The sequence below is a fragment of the Rhinopithecus roxellana genome, chromosome 10 (genome assembly GCF_007565055.1).
Source record: "Rhinopithecus roxellana isolate Shanxi Qingling chromosome 10, ASM756505v1, whole genome shotgun sequence".
Classification (NCBI taxonomy): Eukaryota; Metazoa; Chordata; class Mammalia; order Primates; family Cercopithecidae; genus Rhinopithecus; species Rhinopithecus roxellana.
The window spans coordinates 88,555,967-88,579,402 of record NC_044558.1 but is presented as its reverse complement, the minus strand read 5'-3'; the positions used below and the strand labels follow the sequence as shown (position 1 = coordinate 88,579,402).

General features: G+C 45.2%; 1 protein-coding gene across 4 annotated transcripts in view; it reads right to left on the bottom strand.

The window, feature by feature from the left end:
• The window catches only part of FBXO21 (F-box protein 21), a 49,836-nt gene that overhangs the window by 10,840 nt on the left and 15,560 nt on the right, over positions 1 to 23,436 (bottom strand). The window contains exons 5-12 of one of the 4 annotated variants that reach the window (XM_030938935.1): positions 21,698 to 21,844; positions 21,253 to 21,389; positions 19,509 to 19,645; positions 13,975 to 14,154; positions 12,570 to 12,702; positions 4,558 to 4,769; positions 2,455 to 2,612; positions 1,301 to 2,233 (exon numbers count right to left, since the gene is read on the bottom strand). In XM_030938935.1, the coding sequence (XP_030794795.1) occupies positions 1,794 to 2,233; positions 2,455 to 2,612; positions 4,558 to 4,769; positions 12,570 to 12,702; positions 13,975 to 14,154; positions 19,509 to 19,645; positions 21,253 to 21,389; positions 21,698 to 21,844 (1,544 nt within the window). In that variant the 3' untranslated portion in view covers positions 1,301 to 1,793. Of the gene's footprint in view, positions 1 to 1,300; positions 2,234 to 2,454; positions 2,613 to 4,557; positions 4,770 to 12,569; positions 12,703 to 13,974; positions 14,155 to 19,508; positions 19,646 to 21,252; positions 21,390 to 21,697; positions 21,845 to 23,436 lie in introns of those variants that run through there. The other 3 variants (XM_030938936.1, XM_030938937.1, XM_030938938.1) reach the window with 3 other exon arrangements.

The following is a 23,436-nucleotide window of genomic DNA, read 5'->3' as shown; positions in this document are numbered from 1 at the left end:
GCAGAGATAATCGAGTTACAACAATGGGTTCAGTGAGTCGGGGGTAAGAACAGTGGAGAGAAGACCCCCGAGAGACCTCCAAGCACACATGGGGGCTGTCACAGAGGTGGGCACAGAGCTCAGAGAAGAGCTCAGGACGGAAACACGGCTTTGGAAGTCACCAGCATATCCACAGACACCCCAAGGGGGAAAGAGATGAGGGCCTAGAGGAGAGTCCCCTGGAGAGGGAGGACCCTGCAGACAGCCACATATCAGACATGTTGGGGGGCACCCGCCCCTCAGCCGAGGACTCAGAGTCCCTCAGGAAACGCTTGCTGACGGAGTGCTGATGGAACTGCCAGGAGAAGACGGGAACTAGCATAGTGTAGAAACAGCTTGGAAGTTCTAAGAATTTTCTAAGTCTCTACATTTTAAATTCCAGAAGGCAATCTGCTAACATTACCCATAATCATTTAGTTCTATCTCAATTTAAGAGATGATAAAACTGACAACCAGATATTTTTTCAGTAATGACAATTTTATGACTAAACCTTACATTGCATGTTCACCTAGATATGATAAGAGATCAACTTCTGAAGTGAACAAATCACAACCCCTAAAACCAAATACTTAAGATCATCCCTAAACAGTGGATAATGATGCCCTGTGGTATAGCCATAGACACTGGCCCACAGTGTTGTTGAAAAGAAAATGCTCCTTTATTCTTGTGAACACCGTATGTTGTAGGGTATCAAGCACTTACCAGGTGACTTGTGCTAGTATCAATGGCCCAGGGAATCAGTCAATAATTTCCAAATCATGTGTTGATTTTTAGAGATTGTTTATATTCAACACAGCTTCAAAAGTTTAATAATATCCCCGTTGGTGCCTCCATCTGCCACAGGGAGCATATAAACCCCTTACACCGTCCCCATCACACTGAGGCAGGGCAAGCAACCTGTAGTCTCAACAAACATTTCTCTTGATGCTGCCGTTCCAGGGGATCCTTTCAGTTTCTGATGAATTGACAATAATCATTATTTTCCGGCCTTTTTGAGATGAGATCTCACTCTGTCGCCCAGACTGGAGTGCAGCAACACAATGATTATAGCACACTGCGGCCCTCACTTCCCAGGCCCGAGTGATCCTCCTAACCCAACTTCCTGAATAGCTGGGACCACAGGTGTACACTATTCTGCCTAATTCTTAATTTTTGTGTAGAGATGGGGTCTCGTTGTGTTGTAGCTGGGAACACAGGTGCACATGACTCTGCCTGGCTAATTTTTCAATTTTTTGCAGATATGGGGTCTTGCTGTGTTGCCCAATCTGGTCTCAAACTCCTGAGCTCAAGCAATAATCCTGCCTCACCCTCCCAAAGTGCTGGAATTACAGGTGTGAGCCAGGTGTGAGCAACCTCACCTGGCAATTTCCAGCCTTTTAGAAACTTCTGAGATTTTTATACATCCCATATTTTGATTATTGGATTTATCAGAACATAATATTGAGTTAGGTCAAACCTCATGTTTTAGGCCAGACACGAGCAGGTACAGCATGATGGATAAGGAGGAGGCTCTCTGTTAAGCTGCCTGGCTTCAAATTGTGTTCTGTAAGTTAAAATTTCAATGGCTTTCCTGTGCCTCAGTTTCCTCATCTAGAAGATGATGATGTTTCTCAAATGGAGTTAATATACATTAGAATGATGCCCGTCACAGAATGGCACTACGTCAGCATTCACGTTCATTTTTATTAATAAATGTGAACTATTAATTAATCAATGTGAATGCTTTGATAGACACTACAATGAATTCATCCTATTAAGTGGAGGTTAAATTCAACAGGAACAAAGAGAAGGGAGACGCACACTGAAGGCATTCTTGTCTCTCACCGGCTTCCACAGGCTCCGTCAGTCTCCACCTCAGTCTTGCCCTGGGCTGGCACCTGCCGGGGCGGCAGTGGCCCAGACGCCTACCCAAACTTACCGCACACTTGCGGGCACTCAGGTGTTCCCAGGGCCGCCCCACAGGTGGCCACACGAGGGCGTCTCCGGCGTCAACCGGCAGCCAAAGCCTCGGGAGGCCAGGGGTCAGTAGGGGGCCCCCCAAGTGTTCACCAGGTTCCCTCCTTGTATGGAAGGAGCCGAGAGCAGAGTCCAGGAGGCAGGACTTACAGGAATTTGACTGGCATCGACAATGGCCAATCAGATGAGAGCTGGCAACAGCGCTGGCATAGGGTTCCGGCTGTGGGAGTGGAGGCCCTGGGGGAGGGCGGGAGTGACTACTGACCCCTCGCCAGGGCTGCACCTGTGCAGACCCAGCCACGTTTAGCTGACTGTGGGCCCGAAGGAGGCTGGCCATGGGGCGTCAGCCGCCTCTGAAGGCACCGATGGCCCACGCCCACAGTACCTACCCGAGGGCTCAGACGTATGCTGAAAACAGGCCCACGGGGCCACTGGTGCAAGCGGAACCCGCCACTTACCTTGGGCTGCGTATCGACAGGAGCCGTCCTCCACCAGCACGTTATAGAAAGGCTGGTGGTGGCCGTGCGGTAGGCTGTGGACGTTCATGTTCCGGATCCACTCGTGTCCCATCATGCAGGTGGGGTCCCAGCCGTAGATCACACAGTTATAGCCATACCTAGTTAACACAGGAGGCACAGTCAGTCCCTGTGGACCGGGCGCAACAACCTACAGACGACCACGTGGCTTCTCTCAGCTCACATCCTCAGTTACCTGCTTTACTCCACATGAATCTTTTCTCAGGACAGCCCTGACCCCTTTTATAAACACTTATTATCATCAACATAGCACTTTATCTGGAGAAGAATAAACTTTTCAACAAAAAGTGATTAGATGACAACTGGTCACCCAAAAGAAAAAGGTATGGGGACCTGGCCTAACAACAGCACACCAAATTCGATTCTCAGTACAATGAAGACTCAGGTGATAAATGCAGAACTTCTAAAACAGAAAGTATCTTCATGCTCAGGATAGGGAAGATTTGTTAAAACAAGGCACTAAAAATACAGCCCGTAAAGGAAACGACTAACCAATTTGACATCACTAAAACCAGGAGACTAACAAATCCTGATTCAAACATTTAAAAGTATGAGACAACTGGGGATATAGGAACCCTCACTAGATACTGCATGAAGTTAAGGAACTGGGGTTTTTTAGATGTGATAACAAGATGTTAAATATTAAAAGACCGAGAGAGAAGGAGAGAGCGCCCCTGCCTTTTAGAGGTACATACTGAAATCGCTATAGGTGAAATGGCATCTGGCACTTACGTCAATTAACCCAGAAAGGTAGGTCTGGAGGGTGCAGGGGAGAGTAAGATCCACCCCGTATGGAAGCTGTTAAGGCTGGATGACAGGAACACCACCTGGTTCCTTACAGTCCTTTCTCTCTTATAAATCTTTGCAAATTTCCATTTAAAAGTAAAAAAAAAAAAATGCAATAAAGAATGAAAACCACCTGCCAAAAACTGGGAAAAGACATTTGCAACTTATCCTCATGTAGCGACTGATACACAGAACAACAACTACGTATCAACAGGGAGGACTAATAATTCAATTGAAAAAAATACACAAAATGGGCCGGGTGCCATGGCTCATGCCTGTAATCCTAGCACTTTGGGAGGCCAAGACGGCAGATCACTTTAGTCAGGAGTTAGTGACGAGCCTGGTCAACATGGTGAAACCCTGTCTTTACTAAAACACAAAAAATTAGCCAGGCGTGGTGGTGCGTGCCTGTAGTCCCAGCTACTTGGGAGGCTGAGGCAGGAGAATTGCTTGAACCCAGGAGGCAGAGGTTGCAGGTGAGGTGAGATCGCACCACTGCACTCCAGCCTGGGCAACAGACCCAGACTCCACCTCCAAAGGAGAAAAAAACAAAAAAAACCAAAAAAAACCAAAAAAACAAAAAACCCGAAATGTTTGAAGAGGTGCTTAATAAAAGGAAACTTGGAACTTGGGTAGCCAGTAAATATATGAAAAGAACCTCAACGTGCTTAGTAACCCAGGAAACAAATGAAAACCACAGTGAAACACTATTTGCCATTTCTCACGTAAGTACACTTTTAAAGGTCTGGCAATAGCACCAGGCGAGAATAAGAACTCTAGGCTCCTAGCATACTGGTGGGATGTAAACTGCTCCAATCATTTTGGATACAGTTTAATTTTGCCTGGTAAATAGACTATGTGCCTATCAGATTTGAAGAGCCTGAGATTAAGTGACAAGACATAAGAACAATGAGGAAATGAGAGAAAAAACTTGTGGCTTACAAAGTGACTTCCATGTTCCCAAAGAGAGAAGAGCCAAACATCTAAAGGCCGCTAAAAACAGCAGAAGCTCTCTCAGGAAAGTAAGCTGCTGCTTGAACAAACACAAAGCTCAAAGACATGGTTCAAAAACAAAAAAAAAGAGGTTCAGCGTTCTGTCTTCCCCAAGGTGCACACTCGGGGGATAAGTGATCCAGTCAGTTCCTCCTCCACTGTGCCCCGGGGGCTCACCAGGTGCGTGTGTGTCTCCGCAGCCCCTGTGGAAGGGACACCACAGGACAGACAATCCCGGGCACTCACCTCTTATGCTTCATAATGAGCCCGATGGAGTAGCAGACATCTCTGTGCTTCTCATCGGAGCGCAGCTTCACCTCCACACCCACCTCCTCTTTTTTGCGCTCAATGTGCTCTAGAGTGTGCTGCACCAGGTAGCCCACCGCCCCGTGCTGCCCCGGGTCTAGGGTTTGGATGTGCTGGAGGATGTCAAGCACCTTCAAGACAAGACAGAAAGACTAAAAGATAATATTTTCAGCTAGGCCTTTTCTTTTTTGCGGCGAGGGATTTAGACCTACCTACGTAACCTAACAAAAGACCACAAGGGGTGGCTGTGCCCTGATGGCCCCAGTCCAGGTCTCTGGGCCATTCTCTGATGGACCGCCACCAAATTGGCACTGCATATGCCCAGGGTTGGGCTCGACTGTAACACCGGCAGCTGGCCCAGGACACCCCAATTCAACCCGTGTGCACCTGAGGAGTTCTTTGGAAACCAGTGTGCTGGGGTAAGCGCTGGGGACGCAGGCGAGGGCCCACCACCTAGGGCACTCTGGATAAGGCGGGCTCCAACAGCACCTAGCATGCTTGGTTGGCGTGGGAAATGGGAGAATCCATGTTTTTCCAACACACAGGAACAATTTTCGCTTGCCACTCATGCATTCAGAGGGGAAAAAATGCCAAATTGCCTTAATCGAGACCAAGAGGATGTTTGACACAACTGCCTCAGTGCTGGAAAAGATGGAAAAGTCACGAAGCGGGCACCAAATGGATGCATTCGTTGAGTTTATGAAGCTATACTAGAAGGAGGGAGCCACGTATATCAATAGAGTTCTAAAATCCCGCTGGTCACTTCAGTGGTCTTAACTCATATGGTATTTCGTATTCAGCAGGCAGCAGGAGAAACTACATCTATGCAGAGAGGTTAAACTAGTAGCAAAGAGTAGCAGGCCTGTCTGACTCCACTATTACCGCCTGTACTGCACACAGTACCTCTGTGGAAAAAACTCCAAGCTTAAAAAGACACAGACATACAATTATTTCACACCCATTATGTTTACAGCCCTTAGCATAGTGTTTCTGACAAGGTTCTCCTTCCAATTTACTGAGTCCTGGATTACAGCCTACTTAGTGCATAAAGCAACCTGTACTCTAGGCCCAGACCTGTCAGACTAGCTGGTGTTTTTACCTCTGAATTCCTTTCTCAGCTTATCAAATCATGAATAATCACTGTCCTATTTGCTGATGCACTGTGAGCCTGTCAAAGTATTGTGAACACTCCAGTTTTATGCACCATGTTATCTTGCCTTTCAGACTGAGACGTGCTGGACCTCAACATTTACTGAACACTATTCTCTGCTGGTCACTGTGCTAAGGCCATCACGTTTTTTGTTTCACTTAATCCTTCCCATTTGACGGTCAGTAATTTCTTGACCTTAAATTGGGAGGATTAAGTGGGAAAAAAAAACAAAAAGCTTTTAATCACTGCCACTTCCAGAAGAGGACTCAGACTTAGTGAAGTGACTGGCCCGGGGTCACAGGGTGGTGGAGAGGTGGAGTGAAGCTGTGGCCCTGGGTGTGAAGATCAACTCTTGGTCTCAACCAGTGTCATATACCCTAGCAAGAGTAGGAGCATTTTTAATTAACTACTACAAAAAGTTCCAAACACATAAAAATGGACGAAACGATATAATCCCAAGTACCCCAAACCCAGTTTTGACAAGAATCAACAGCCAGCCAATCCCCCTGTGCCTCCACTTCCAGCCGAGCACTTTTAATTCTGGGACACTCGCTGCATTTACCCTCTACTTCAACAGGAAGCGCCTTCTGACAGTGCCTGCATAATGGCTGTCCTTGTGGCCTGCCAGAGTTCCAGCAAGCTGCTTTCTCTGCCCCTCCGCTGTGTTCCACACACACAGCTCCCCTTCTCTCCTAGCAGCCACCTCCCCACCAGATAAGTAAAACAGTCAGAACTTGGTATCATCAGAGAACAGAGGAAGTCTAGATAAGGTCAAGGATAATTAACCCCACTTTCGCTGGGTGTGTGGCTGAGGGCGAAGGGAGAGGGCAGAAACGAAGACACTGCACCTCGGGGCCTGGCGTATTTGCAGACAGTGCTGACCCAGGCACCATGCTGTCCCCACCAAATACTCTAGGCCTAGAAAGCCACAGGATCACCACTTCTGGGGCGGAGATCCTGGATTGGGGTCTATTACCCATGATGCATTTCCCTATATTGCTCTTCTCCCTCTAGCCTAGGGGTTGGCAAACTTTTTCTGTAAAGGGCTGGAGAAGTGACAGCAGGCTTTGGGGGCCACACAGTCCCTGATTTAACTACTCAACTCTGCCACTGTAGCTTGAAAAAAGCTACAGATAATAAGTAAACAAACACGACTTATTCACAAAAACAGGCTTTGTTAATCTGGCCCACAAGCCGTAGTTTGCGGGCCCCTGCTCTGTCCCTGAATTCCAGGTTCCCTCTAAGGTTCTCTCTGCAGTTCTTGGCTCTGCTTTCTTGATATCCATTGTCTGTGGGATCCGCTACTTCTGGGGCTTCAGTTACCAGATGCTAATGCTGGGAGCTCCTGCTAAAGGCTACTGGGCATCTGCACTTGATGGCTTCAGGTTAGGACGAATGCAACATACCCCACAGAAAATACTCTCCTACTACCAAAACAAGCCTGTTCTCCAAATACCTACTTTCAGAGTGGCATAAACTGCCCCCATGTTGAAAAATCTGGACATCCCCTTTGAATCTTCTTTATTCATATCTAATGAAGTTCTGCCACTTTTTTTTTTTTGAGACAGGGTCTCACTCTGTCACCCAGGCTGGAGTACAGCCTTGGCCTTGACCTCCCAGGCTCAGGCGATCCTCCCACTTCAGCCTCCTGAGTAGCTGGGACTACAGGCATGTGCCACCACACATAGCTACTTTTTGTATTTTATTTTGGTAGAGACTGGGTTTTGTCATGTTGCTCAGGTTGGTCTCAAACTCCTGGCCTCAAGTGATCCACCTGCCTCTGCCATCCCAAGTGCTGGGATGACAGGCGTGAGCCACCACACCTGGCAGTCATTTCTTAATTATTCATTAAAAAAAACTTTTGCGTTCCTATCATGGGCCATGAATTGTGTTGAGAGCATGGGGAAGGCGACAGTTAGGAACAAGACCTGGTCCTTGTCCTTAAAGAACATGTTCTAATGGAGACGGATGACGGAGCAGCAGTTACCAGAGACTGGATGAAGCTCTAGGAAGGGCAAGCACAGGAACGACGGGAAAACGTGACCTGGCCACGCACAGGAACCAAGGAAGGGGTTTCGGAGGAGGCAGAAGTCTAAGCTGGCAGCTGGGCAGAAGTAAGCCAGCCAATGGAGTTGAGGATGAGCAGAGGCCCTGGGCAGAGAGGCAGCACATGCAAAAGACTGAAGCAAGACAGCGCAGGAACACAAAGTGGTGGGTGCTGCAGAGGACCAAGGAGCTCCACGGGAGGCAGGGAGCATCAGGCAAGCAGGGCCAGACCACCAAGAACATAAAAGCCACACGGAGGAGAGCGAGTCTGGTCTTCAAGGCAACAGGGGAGCCACCCTGAGTGGTTTAAGCAGTGAAGGGACCTAACTGATATTTTGTTTTTTTGGGTTTTTTTTGTTTGTTTTTTTTTTTTTCTTGAAACGGAGTCTGACTCTGTCGCCCAGGCTGGAGTGCAGTGGCCCGATCTCTGCTCACTGCAAGCTCCGCCTCCTGGGTTCACGCCATTCTCCTGCCTCAGCCTTCCGAGTAGCTGGGACTACAGGCGCCCGGCACTGCACCAGGCTAATTTTTTGTATTTTTAGTAGAGACGGGGTTTCACTGTGTTAGCCAGGATGATCTCAATCTCCTGACCTCGTGATCCGCCCACCTCGGCCTCCCGAAGTGCTGGGATTACAAGCGTGAGCCACCGCACCCAGCCCTAACTGATATTTTGTTAAGATTCCTCGGGCCTGTATACAGAGCGGGTTCACAGGGGCTCAGAGTGGAGAGAGGGAGGACAAGCTGGAGGCCAGGGCGCTGCTTCAAGCTGCAGAAGTGCTGGCCTCAGCGGACCGACTTTCACCCGTCTGGGAGACAGAGTCACGTGCAGGGGTGTATCAGGCGTGTGGATATGCTGGTCTGGAGCCCAGGGTCCAGTGCTCCAGCAGCCTCAGGAGACAGGCAGAAACTGACACAAGAAGAGGGGAACTGTCCTAGGGCACAGGTGCAGGGTAGAAGACGTCTAGAAACCATCCTTCAGCCTTGAAGGGAGGAACTGGCAAGAGCCTGAGAACCAGAGACAACAGAGCAAAAGGAACCGAGTGTTCCCAGAAGGCAGTAGCCCGCAGTGACAGGGCAAGATACAAAAAGAAAAAGTATCTATTGCATTTATCAACGAGGAGAATGGTTTCAGCCAAAGAGGGTCACTGGCTTCCTGGGCAAGAAAAGTGCCTGTGGAGGAGGCATGGAAACGGGTCCTGATGTTCTGGGGAGTGAGTGGGAGGCAGACGAAGAGCTTCAGCTGTGGGGGAGGAGGAAAGGTGGCGACCCAGGGAAATGCCTGCAGGGCAGAAAGGGAGTACTTTTTGTTTTTCTTCTCATAGGAGAGAGAGGTGTTTGCCTTGGAAAATTGGAAGGATACCTTTTCCACTGAAAGGCAGAGAAAGAGGGAAAGGAGAACTATGGATCATGATGAGGATGTAGGTCTGGCAGCAGGAAGGAGAAGGTGTCTGTGTGCTGGCTTCTTCAGAAGTGCTCTGGCCCCGGTCCATTGTACCACGGGATGCCGCGTGGGGTGGGCTCAGGCATCACCTTGCCGGCACTGAACTCCTGGTGCTGTCACGGCATGTGCAGAAGACCTGGCTAAGTTATTTAACTTCTCACTGCCTCTGTTTCATTATTTGCAACATGGCAAAAATAAAAATAGTATCTACCCTATAGGGCTGCTGAGAAGATGGAAGGAGGCATTCAGTCAGTACTCCTGACTTAAAATCTTACCATCCTGCCCCTCTCTCTGTCTGTCACAGCCATCATAACCTTGGATTACTGCGACAGTGACCAAGAGGGCTTGTGTTTCTTAGCTCTTCCTGATTTAATTCAATTAACAACAAGGCCATCTTCAGGCCTTCCCAGCTCAGGAATGTCTCCCTTTCATCTGATAAAGTCAAAGCCTTTCACAAACTGGTCTCACACGCCATAACAATTATACACACATATGTAAAAATACACCTCAAACTGCACACTCATCAGCATATAAATCCGTGCTAGGCTGACATGTGCAGGCACCACACCCTCCCACCCCTGGGCCACGTGCAGGTTGTTCCCACTGACTGGAGTCACCTACTTTTCTACCCTCTGAAGTTGTTTTTCATTTTTCAAGGTCACACCTCAAACCCCTCCTCTGGAGAGGAACCTTGTCTGATTTCTTCGGCACCCCCTGGATTCTTCTGCACTGCGAGTCCCACAGTTTTCCTTGGCTGTCTCAGGGGCTCTAGCTGGATTATGCATTTATTAAGGGTAGGCAGTCACGAGTGCACTGGGAATGAGTCACTTTTCTCCCCTAATCTCTGAATGAGGGGTCACCCAGGAGATGGACCCCAGCAGCAAATGTCATGAGGGAAAATGCTCTGCGTGTGGCAATTTTGGAACTAGGGAGGACACCAAGGTTAGTGCCCAATAAGTCTCCAAAGCCCAAGTACTGAAATGAGTCCGGTCTGGAAGGTAAGGACACCTCAGCTTCTGTAGATTTCCCCCTAAAACGGGATGTTAATAGTATCACTTCGCCAATGACTCAAAATTTAACTACAAAATTTACATTTAAAGAAACTGCAGGCCGGGCACGGTGGCTCATGCAGGTAATCCCAGCACTTTGGGAGGCCGAGGCAGGCGGATCACTTGAGGTCAGGAGTTCGAGATCAGACTGGCCAACAGGGTGAAACCCCGTTTCTACTAAAAATATAAAAATTAGCCAGGTGTGGTGGCATGTGCCGATAATCCCAGCCACTTGGGAGGCTGAGGCAAGAAGATCACTTGAACCCGGTACGCAGAGGTTGCAGTGAGCCAAGATTGCGCCACTGCATTCCAGCCTGGGCAAGAGAGTGAGACTCTGTCTCAAAAAAAAAAAAAGAAAAAAGAAAAAGAAAAAAAGAAACGTGCTTTGCTCTGCATCTCGTAAAAACTCCTTAACAAGTCTAAAGCAAAAAGTATACATATATCCTGGTATCAAAAATAAATAGGCAGGGGCTGGGTGTGGTACCTCACACCTGCAATCCCAATACTTTGGGAGGCCGAGGAACACAGATAGCTTGAGGTCAGGAGTCCGAGAACAGCCTGGCCAACATGGTGAAACCCTGTCTCTACTAAAAAAAATACAAAAATTAGTCTGGCGTGGTGGTGTACCTATAGTCCTAGCTACTTGGTAGGCTGAGGCAGGGGAATTGCTTGAACCTGGAAGGGAGAGGCTGCAGTGAGCTGAGATCATGCCACTGCACTCCAGCCTGGGCAACAGAGCAAGACTCCATCTCAAACAAACAAACAAACAAAAACCCCAAATAAATAAATAGGCAGGGTGTGGTGGCATACATCTGTAATCCCAGCACTTTGGGAGGCCAAGATGGGCTTGAGCCCAGCCTGGGCAACACGGTGAAACTCAGTCTCTATTTAAAAAAAAATAAATAAATAAAACACATAAATAAAATGAAAATAAATGATTACATCTTGGACAAGTAGTTGGTAACTTTCGTGGAGAGTTTTCTTTTCCAATAATTCCTCTACCACATTACACAGATATTCTGGGAGGACATTTGCTATGTGGGCTACAGATGACATCTTTTCTTTTCTTTTTTTTTTTTTTTTTGAGACAGAGTCTTGCTCTGTTGCCCTGGCTGGAGTGCAGTGGCATGGTATCGGCTCACTGCAACCTCCGCCTCCTGGGTTCAAGCAATTCTCTTGCCTCCTGAGTAGTTGGAACTACAGGTGCCCACCACCACATCCAGCTAATTTTTGTACTTTTAGTAGAGATGGGATTTCACTACGTTGGCCAGGCTGGTCTCTAACTCCTGACCTCAAGTGATCCACCTGCTTCAACCTCCCAAAGTGCTGGGATTACAGGCGTGAGCCACCATGCCCGGCTGACATCTTTTCTTAAAACAGGAGCCTTGGGGTTTTCCTACTGAAGCATCGTTTCTTAGAACTATTTTAGATCTTCGAAGTTGTGAATCAGTGAGACTTTAAATTTAAGCAATGTAGAGTCACTTAGAATATTTACTTTTTCAAGAAAGAATTTATCCCTCTCTAATGACACAGGGAGATGAGTTTATGCTAATGGCTTGTGAGACCTCAGAATTAAATTCTGCTCTAAACAAACAAAAAGGACTATTCACATATTTCTAGAGAAGAGCCAAGGCACGGTGGGAATATGCGGCTGGCTCCTGCACCGTTATACACAGCGGGCCTCTCGACGTGCTGCATCCACACAGCTCGCAAGGTCACCACCACAGCCTTCTGAAAGTGCATGCTGCTGCCCAAAGAGGGCCAGTAAAAAACGGAGAAAATTCAAGTGAAGCAGTGTCAAAATTCAATGGTTTCCAAACAGTCCTTCTCTACTCCAGTGGCTCGACTTGAACATATCTAAGATCCAATTTTCCTGTGTCAAACAGGAGTATTTATTCATGCCCAATGTAGTTGTTAACAGTACAGCTGGAGGTTGACCATTTACAGCTTTGCTTTCCGTTGCTGAGTGAGGGTGACTCGGGGAAAACGATCTTAGGGCCCCCATGGGTGAGTAGCGGGGACAGAGACTTTGTGGTTCTAGGGTAAAGAGCTGACCACAAAGAGAACAGGCAATTCCTGGCAATAGAACCAATTTTCCTTAGAATAAGAGAGGTAAAAAGAATCTACTGATGGGTTATGATTGGGAGACTGAATAAATTTGTGTTTATTCCCCATTTTAACACAAAGAGAAGCTTGTCACGGGCACCCTTCAATCTAGGACTTCCCTTTCTAAGGCAAGTGCAAAGCATCAAGGTAAAATAATTACCTTCTCTGGCCAGATGCCCAGGTGGAAGTAAAGCCTGGCCTGGAGGAGGAGAAGCTGCACCTGGTCCGGGTACATTGCCAGATAGAGATCCAGTGAGTCTCTCAGGAGCTGGTATGACTGGTCGATGCCTTCCCTAGCAGAGGAAAAACAATCTTTGTCTTATCCTGCTTGTTTTTTCAGCAAAGACTCTCTTTTTCCAGGCCCAGGTTTTAAATAGAATTGACACAAATCCCAAACGTTTTCTGATTCTGGTATTTCTCCTCTGTTCAACAGAGATACAATACTCTTAAGTAAAAAAAAAAAAATACAATAAATATAAATCTTGTACCCTACTTTGGTGATGGGTACTAAATGAAAATCAGAAGCATTTTTACTAAGCAATCACAGCAATAACACTATACATAATTAAAAATGAATTCTGAAGGCCAGGCACAGTGGCTCATGCCTGTAATCCCAGCACTTTGGGAGGCCAAGGCAGGCGGGTCACCTGACCAAAATGGAGCAACCCTGTCTCTACTAAAAATACAAAAATTAGCCGAGCTTGGTGGCACATGCCTGTAATCGCAGCTACTCGGGAAGCTGAGGCAGGAGAATCGCTTGAACCCAGGAGGCAGAGGTTGCGGTGAGCTGAGATCACGCCATTGCACTCCAGCCTGGGCAACAAGAGCGAAACGCTGTCTCAAAAAAAAAAAAGAATTATGAGTAGGCAGTGCAGAGAGGATATTTTTGGCCAGTGAAACTACTCTGTGTGATACTATAAAGGGGGATACATGTCATTATGTGTTTGCGCAAACACACAGAATATATGACACCGAGAGTGAATCCTCATGGAAACTGGACTTTTCCATGAGGATGATAATGATGTATCAATGCAGGTTCACTGGCTGCAACAAATGCACCGCTCTGGTGCAGATGCTGATGGTGACGGAGGCTGTGCATGTGTAGGGCATGGAGGATATGGGAACTCTCTGTACCTTCTGCTCAGTTTTGCAGTTGGCCTAAAACTGCTCTAAAAAAGTCTATTAAAAAAAGAATCATGTCATTAGACAGAAAACTATTACTATAATATACAGCCTACAACTTTCTACTTTCCCTATAGGACAAATTTCTTTGGACTTAGAAACAAGACAGTTTCATATTTTTGTTTTCTTATCTAATGATAGGAAGGTATAAATTAAAAGACGGCAAAGCATTTGGATACGAGAAGATCTTGCCCTTGAAAAATAATATTTCCCAGTCTAAGATATTCTTGTTACTGAAGAATGCTTTCAGTACTCGCAAAGAGAACTTGTCAGTGCCTACTGCAAAGATCTCAAAGAAAAGTCACTTGGCACATCTCAAACACAATTCAAGCTTCTAAAGACACGTGCTCTGCAGAAGTACTAGAAAACCAAGAAAACCTTACCGCTTCCCCAGGCTTAACAGGTTTCCCACCATTCTCTGTAACACCTTCTTGACATTGACCACACCATACAGTGCCGCAGTCACGTGCTGGCCGATCAAGTACTCGCATTCTTTCACTGTCAGCTGCTTGCCTTTCCCAAAAGCATCTATGTAGATGTAGTCAAAGATGTCCAGGGTTGCCCTATCCAAAGAGCCAAATATCAGATGAGAGCTGAACAACTCATTATTTTAAGTCTCCACAATAAGTAGCTCAAATCATGGGCTGAAGGTTGAGACCATAACATTTCTACTTATAATATGAATGTCTTGTCCGAGCTTAAAATCTGACCCCTTTGTGCAAGCTCTGCTCTGTCAAGACCACAGCACACTGACATTTAAGAAACAGCACCAATGTATGTCATCTAATAGCAACTCACTGCCAGGAGTATCTACAAGTTCGGCTTGTAGATTCATGGAATGATTCATGGAATGCCTGAGGCAGTCTGTTAATTCCATAGATTAGCAGCAGGTAACAATCTGTGGATCCTGGGCCCTGGATGATCTGATGAAAGTTACAGCACCTCAGCCGGGCGCGGTGGCTCACGCCTGTAATCCCAGCACTTTGGGAGGCCGAGGCGGGCAGATCAAACGGTCAGGAGATCGTGATTAACATCCTGGCTAACACAGTGAAACCCCGTCTCTACTAAAAATACAAAAAAATTAGCCAGGTGTGGTGGCATGTGCCTGTAGTCCCAGCTACTCGGGAGGCTGAGGGGCAGGAGAATGGCGTGAACCCGGGAGCTGGAGCCTGCAGTGAGCTGAGATCACGCCACTGCACTCCAGCCTGGGCAACAGAGCAAGACTCTGTCTCAAAAAAAAGAAAGTTACAGCACCTCACACCAGAAGGATTCGGCCATCAGTTCTGCCGATACGCTGAGGTGGTCGGAGACCTGCTGAGCCCATCACAGCCTTGGGCTGGGAACCCTGCGCTAGAGCACAGAGAGCTGCGCCCCTCACCTCGATCACACAGCTCCTCTTGCAGGTCTGCCTTCTGTGACCTGCACTGGCACACTGGGGTTGGCCCTTGCTGAGCACAATGCTGAGCAGTGGTCACATGATGCAAGCTCTCACCGCACTGCCAGGCCCACTCTCTGCGAGGACTCATGGACGGGATTCAGGTGGCTCTGTTTCAGGGATACTTGTGTTTCTTATGAGCTATTGTTTCATCTTATATTTCAAGCCCACTACAAATTTCTTCCTTGAGTCATATTTATAACCTACCCTTAGCAACGATATAAGAATTATATGGCTGGGTGCGGTGGCTCACGCCTGTAATCCCAGCACTTTGGGAGGCTGAGGCAGGCAGATCACGAGGTCAAGAGATCGAGACCATCCTGGCCAACATGGTGAAACCCCATCTCTACTAAAAATACAAAAATTAGCCGAGCGTGGTGCTATGTGCCTGAAATCTCAGCTACTTGGGAGGCTGAGGCAGGAGAATCACTTGAACCCAGGAGGCAGAGGTTATAGTGAACTGAGATCGCACCACTGCACTCCAGCCTGGGCGACAGAGTGAGACTCCATCTCAAAAAAATAAAAAACAAAAACAAAATAAATAAACCTATGAGGAAAGTACAAAAACAAAATAAGAATTATATAAATGTTCTAGAAACAAGGAACTCTTCAACTGTTTTTATGAGGCTAGAACTTCCTAAGGACAAATGTACAAAAATTTCTAGGCCAAGATAATTTATGAGCTATCATAAATGCAAAAATGCTGGATAAAATATGAGTAAATCAAATGCAGCAATGTATTTTACAAATAAGTGATTAAGTTAGACGTGCTGCAACAATGGAAAGAGAGTTAAACATGCAAAAATCTATTTTGTAACAGATGCTGGGAAGGTTGTGGAGAAAAAGGAATGCTTATACACTGTTAGTGGGAGTGTAAATCAGTTCAACCATTGTGGAAGAGAGTGTGATGATTCCTCAAAGGTCTGAAGACAGCTAAACCATTTGATCCAGCAATCCCATTACTGCGTATATACCCAAAAGAATACAAGTCATTCTATTATAAAGTCACATGCACACATATGTTCATTGAAGCACTATTCACAATAGCAAAGACATGGAATCAACCTAAACGCCCATCAGCGATAGAGTGGATAAAGAAAATATGATACCTATATACTATGGAATACTACGCAGCCACAAAAAAGAACAAGATCATGTCCTTTGCAGGGATGTGGATGGAGCTAGAGCCATCATCCTTAGCAAACTAACACAGGAACAGAAAACCAAATACTGCATGCTCTCACTTATAAGTGGGAATTAAGTGATGAGAACACACGGACCCAGAGTTGAACAACACACACTGGGGCCTATCGGAGGGTGGGCGGTGGGAGAGGATCAGGAAAAATAACTAATGGGAAGTAGGCTTAATACCTGCATGAAATAATCTGCACAACAAACCCCCATAACACAAGTTTACCTATGTAACAAACTTGCCCATGGACACCAGAACTCAAAAGTTAAAAAAGAGAAATTCTATTACGACAACAAAAAAATCTATTTCTAAACATATAAACTAAAAGAGAAAAACCTTAAATGTGTAGACACAGAAAAAGAATTCTGAAAATACAAAAAAAATCTAATGCCTAGCTATTAAGAAAACTTAGCAAAGTAGGAATGTAGATGGTAGCTTTCATAATCCCTAACTGCTCCCAACAGCATGCCTGAGGGTGAATTTTTGTTTTCTTTTTCTGATACAGGGTCTTGCTATGTTGCCCAAGCTGGCCTTGAACTACTGGGCTCAATCAATCCTCCCACCTCACCCTTCCAAGCAGCTGGGACTACAGGCGTGCGTCACCGTGCCTGGCTTTGAAATTTCAAAAGCATTCCATTTAAAGTCATACCCAAGGCAAGAGTCCCTGCTATCTTTGTTTTTATTCAACTTTGTACAAAAAGATCTAGCTAGCAGAGTAATGCAAGAAAAAGAAACAAATATATAGGAGTTATAAAAAGAAGAAACCAAACTGTCACTATTCACAGATACTATGATTATCCACAGAAAAAAGCCAGGAATGGACAAATTATTAGCACTAATGATTTATTCAGCCAAGGCACTGAAAATCAAAACTGTATCTAGGTAGCAAGCACATCTCTGCATACCATTAATACTTAAAAAATGTAATATTAAAGATTACCAGTTACAACTGCAAAAAAAAAAAAAAAAAGAAAAGAAATGGAAGGTACCTAACAATAAATCTAACAAGATGTTAGCTTGATGAAGAAAAAGATAAAATCTTTTTAAGGCCAGTAATGACAACCTAAACAAACAGAGTGGTCCATGTTCATAATAAGACTGATAGTGAGACACTGGCAATGTCCTCCTGTTAATCTAGAACTCCAATTCAAAGTAATCCCTGGGTCCAATCAACAGACACAAAGGGGTTCCAAAGAACCTGACAAAATTGATTCTAAATCTATAGAGAGCAAAAGCTAGAAACAGCCAAGGCAATTTTGAAGAACTAGCTGGAGTCTCATCCTTCCAGACATCAGGGATAATTATAAAGTTGCAGTGCTTAAGAAAATAAGGTCCTGGTACAGGGACAGAGCAAAGTGGCCAAAGGCAAAGAGCAGAGAAAAAGAGAGAAAGGGCCGTATAGCCCAGCAGCTCCTGCCATGTCCCTGAGGGCTGAGTCCCTTATGGGGCTCAGTGCTAGTTTCTGTCACATGTCTGGGGGGTATTAAATTATTTCCTTGTTCATTTGCATTATAGTATATGTCCACTGTAGCCCAAGAAGGAAAAATGTTGTTACCTGCATACAATCCTACCCTGTAGTACGTTATCCTGGCAAATGACGTGGTAATTGGTGTTTTAAATGTTTTATATTGTACAGAAATCTTTGGTGGATTATTACATAGGCATTTAAGAATATTTTGGAGATACTTGGGAAGATCGGTTGGGTTATTTGGGGAAAGGGAATGGGACGAAAAATCATTTTTTTCCACTTAAAATAATGGAAATTGGGTCCCCACTATCCAAAAATTAAACCATTCAGTACATCCTCAGAAACACATTATCTGGAACACAAGGGAAGCCTGCACAGTTATTTAATGCAACATACACAAGTAATGAACCATAAACATCTTCATGGAAATAAACATGGCCAGGCACGGTGGCTCATGCCTATAATCTCAACACTTTGGGAGGCTGACGCAGGCCGATCACTTGAGCTCAGGAGTTCAAGACTAGCCTGGGCAACATGGCGAGACCCCGTCTCTACAAAAAAATTAGCCAGGTTGTGGTGGTGCATGCCTGTGGTCCCAGCTACTAGGGAGGCTGAGGTGGGAGGATGGCTTGAGTCCAGGAGATGGAGGGTGCAGTAAGCCAAGATTGTGCCAATGCACCCCAGCCTGGGTGGCACAGCCAGACCCTGTCTCAAAAAAAAAAAAGAAAAAAGAAATAATAAACACTTTCAAACTGGTGGTTAGCTCTGGAGAGGAGAAAGGGATGAGGAAGAGTACCTGGGAGGCTTCAACTAAATATGTCATGTTTTATTTCTTAAACTAAGAAGTAGTAACAGAGATCAATTGTACTGTTTTGCTATGCCACATCAGAAACTCTCCTGGGTATATAATATACTGGATGATCTCATTTAATCTTCCAAGCTGCTTTATAAAAAACATTAATCCATTTTACCAAGGAAGAAACTGAGGCCTCCTCAGAGGAAGGCAAAGTTTGAACCCAGTTTGACTTCAAAGCTCTGGTACTTTCTATCACACAATTCATCACTAAAGGGTATCAGAGTTAATCATTAAGACAGAGTTTCAAAGATCAGGACATAGGCAAATAACTTTTTTCTTTTCCCCTAAATTGTGGATTTAATGAGAATATATTTCCATCTGTTGAACTATTTCTTTCAGAAAAGCTAGACTATAACTGAAAAGGAGCTTTTTGCCCTACAGAGCACTAGGTTTAAAAAAGAACAAAACAGAACTCAGTAACCAGGTCTCTCAAATTCTCATCAGTCACCAACCTTGCCTGAAGGGGAACATGGCCACCCTGTTCAATCTCCCCGGCTTTCTTTCCCTCCCTTCCTCTCTTCCTCTCCCACTCATGTGGGACAAAGGAGGAGATTTTACAGAAGAATAAAAAGAAATAATTTCTTTAAGAACTCTTTGATCTGATCTGCTTTGAAACAAAGGGACTCTGAGAACCACATAAGACCCTGAAGTCAGAGTCTTATTTTTTAAAACTACACTTTTTGAGATAACTGTAGATTCACACATGCAGTTTTAATAAATACAGAAAGATCCAGAGTACCCTTTTCCCAGTCTCCCCTGATGGTACCATCCTAACTGTTATAGTATAAATAACACAATCAGAATACTGACACTGATACAGCCAGGAAACTAAACAGTTCCATCACCACCCTAGTCCCATTTTTAACCTGTGTGGTAACACCCAACTTGATGTTGAAAATCAGACTGCCTCTCAGCACAGAGGGATCGAATCTTTAGGACCACAGATAATGAGTCATGGATGCTCACCCTTCTGCGCCTTGGCACCACCTTAGTAAGAAGTGACTTGGGAAGTTGACAGGCTCCAGTGGGACTCCCAACTGCCGAGCAATTGTCAAATAGAGCAGAGACATGCTGATTGGGATTCCTGTTCTGCGAATCAAAACCTAAAGCAGAAAAAATGCTTTTACTTCACTGCGATGAAGTATACATTCTCATTCTTTCAATAAACATTCTCATTAGGCACCTATTTTGCATTGGGTATAACGCTCATTTGTGAGGCTTAAGTGAGTATTTCACTTATTTAGGTCAGGGGTCGGTAAACTATAGTCCATGGCAATTCCGGTCCACCGGCTATTTTTGTACAGCTTGTGTGAGAAAAAGTTTTGTTTTTTCAATGTTTGAAAAAATAGTTAATACTATTCAAAGACATATGAAAGTAACATGAAATTCGAATTTCAATGACCATATATACAGTTTTGTTGGACACAGCCACACTCAGTTGTTTTTACATTATCTGTGCCTCCTTTTACACCACAGTGGCAGAACTTGGTGGTTAACAACAGAGACCACATGGCCCTCAAAGCTGAAATAATTTTTTTTGTTGTTTTTTTGAGATGGAGTCCCGCTCTGTTGCCCAGACTGGAGTGCAATGGCGCAGTCTTGGCTCACTGCAACCTGCCATGTTCAAGCGATTCTCTTGCCTCTGCCTCCCAAGTAGCTGGGATTACAGGCGACCACCACCATGCCTGGCTAATTTTTTTGTATTTTTAGTAGAAACGGGGTTTCACAATGTTGGCCAGGCTGGTCTCGAACTCCTGACCTCAGGTGATCCGGCCACCTTGACCTCCCAAACTGCTGGGATTGCAGCGTGAGCCACCACACCTGGCCAAAGCTGAAATAAATTACTGCCGGCCTTTTATAGGAAAAGATGGTCGAGCCCTGATTTAGGCTCTCCTTCTTCCAGAAAGAATTTAAAACTGTTTCAAGGAAAAGCGTGTACAATATAGCAAAATAAAAGTAGCAGATAAGGCAACAAAATAAATATGAAAATAGAACTAGGCAGAAAGCAAATAAAAAATAAATATAACAGATGCAAACTTGACACAGCTGGGCCACAGGTTTCCCCAAATGGCTAGAGGCCAGTGCAAAAAGAGGGCCCTGATTAGTTCCACAGTTTAGTGTTCATGAGATACAAACTGACCAAACAGAGTCAGAGAATATCTACTTTTAGTCAAAAATCTATCTCAAGGGTTTGCATATGGAGGATACTCCATGAGAAAACAGATAAACTCCACAACAATATCCTTAAAGCAGAAGGAAAAATAAGTTTCATTGAGCACTCAGAGATGGAAGGCATGGTACTGGCCTTCAAGAATGTACGGTCTATCAGACAGAAGCTTAAAAAAATACATATAGGATGGGCACAGTGGCTCACACCTATAATCCCAGAGCTTTGGGAGGCTAAGGTGGGAGGATCACTTGAGACCATGAGTTTGAGACCAGGCTGGGCAACACAGCAAGACCTCATTTGTACAAAAAATAAAAAATTAGCCGGTATGGTGGCACATAGTCCGAGCTGCTCAGCAGGGTGACGCGGCAGGATCGCTTGAACCCAGGAGCTTGAGGCTGCAGCAAGCTATGACTGCACCACTGCATTCCAGCCTGAGCAACAGAGCAAGATCCTGTCTCTAAAAAAAGAAAATAAAATTACTATACCTATATTACTATAACCATATATTACTATGGTAATATACTATGTACCTATATTTACCTGATGCATATATAAGTTTAGGGCATTATAGTAATCCATTCGATTCCCCTTGAACTTCAGTTGGTCATAAAGGACATAGTTCATGGCATCCAGCACCTGGCTCTGGAGTTCTATTTCCATTATCATGGATGATTCACCTGAAACACAGAGATCTACTCTGGACCCAAGCACAAATAAGGTTGTGACAGGTGCCCCAAACTACCCACAAGATGAAGACATTGGTAATGGCCTAGCAATATTAATCAAGTGTTGCCAATCTAGGAAGCAGAAGGCAGTATGTATTTGAACTGTTTTAGGTTCAACACTTCAACCAGGTAAACACGTGGTCACATCATTTTATCACTTTTTCGTGACATAATGGGAGCACACTAACAAATCTCTCAAATTAACCAATTCCTCTAGATTTTCTTTCATAAATACAGCTGGATCCAAAGCAATGCCACACCTGCCTTGAAGGCCAAGCTGGGGTGGCGACTGTTTATGCCCCGAAGAGTTTTGCAAACGAGCTCTACGATGCTGTCAATTTGGGCCTGGATGTCTTTGAGGCTGATATCGGAGAGAGGATTGCAGTACTGGTCAATATATACAGCACCTGAAAATGAACAAGAATTACCGAATAAATTCTTACGTTACCCTTTTCTTATTAGCTTGGCATTTTACCCTGGACATCCTGGGACATGGCTCTTTACACCATCCCACTGGATAAGCTTCATGTTTTGGCCGTGGACCTTGCTGCTAACACACTGAGAAGGAGCAACAAACATTTTCATAACAAAGTAGCTTACACTTTAAAAAAAATAAATACACAAACCAAACTTCTCTCAGAAGTCATGGACTAAAAAACTGCATGGTGTGTGGCGGCACAGTCTCATATTCTATTACAAGGAAAAGGAAATGACATCAAGGAGATCTTTTCAAGCTACTTCTCTCTCCCTAGCTCTTATAGGTTCCAAATCCAACAACTCTGAAAACGTAATGATATAAGGCAGTTCCTTTAGAAAAAAATTCTGGCCAGGCACGGTGGCTGAAGCCTGTAATCCAGCACTTTGGGAGGCCAAGACGGGCGGATCACGAGGTCAGGAGATCGAGACCATCCTGGCTAACACGGTGAAACCCCGTCTCTACTAAAAAATACAAAAAACTAGCCGGGCGAGGTGGCGGGCGCTTGTAGTCCCAGCTACTAGGGAGGCTGAGGCAGGAGAATGGCGTAAACCCGGGAGGCGGAGCTTGCAGTGAGCTGAGATCCGGCCACTGCACTCCAGCCTGGGCGACAGAGCGAGACTCCGTCTCAAAAAAAAAAAAGAAAAAAATTCTGAAAGCCCTCCATGACAGATGTGCCATTTCAACAAATTACACCCCTCAAGGGCGAACAGTAAATGGACTCTGGAGCTAACCCTACTTTCCAATGAGATAACAAATTATGCTCAGGGAACGTACAGCTGAAAAGCTGTACAGAGCACACTGCAGACAGTCTCTTAAGAATCACTCCTCTTCACAGTCTTAGGCAATTTTGGAAGCAGAGACTGAAGGGCTAACAGCAGCATTTGGGTAAGGACACCGTTACGTGGGAAGCTCTCGAGTCACGTTAAATTCAAGAGATCCCAGACCAGCTCAGAACCTGGACCCCCTTACCAATGCTCCAGAGCTGAAAGCAGTTGAATGAGTGTCAAGACACCTCGACCCCAGTCCCAGTGTTGCCACCAGCCAGGGACTGGCTCCTGGGCCTCCATGGGCCCCAGCTTCCCTACCTGGAGGCTGAAGCAGTTTATGCTGCACATTTCTGAAGTCTGTTCTTTCCTAATGCTATGATTCCCAGACTTCTTTGATGGCATCAGCATTATTCTAGTCACTCACCAAGGATCAGAACCTTGGAGAGTCAACTGTCATTCACTCAACTACTCAACAATTTCCAATGGCTTCCCAATGCTTATGACACTGATGTGGAAGTTCTTCGAAAATTATAACTTTGTATTTAGAAAATGAAAAAGGAGTATTTGTTTTCATACATAAGCTACAAAAAAAAAAAAAAAAAAAAAAAAAAAATATATATATATATATACTACTCTTAACTGTGAAATAAACAGAAGGTAGGATGCTTCTCAACTCCGTATACAAATGAGGGGATTCTAGGGTGGTGAGATGTTTCACTTCCTTTTGGATGATACTAGGTTTTCATACACTTGA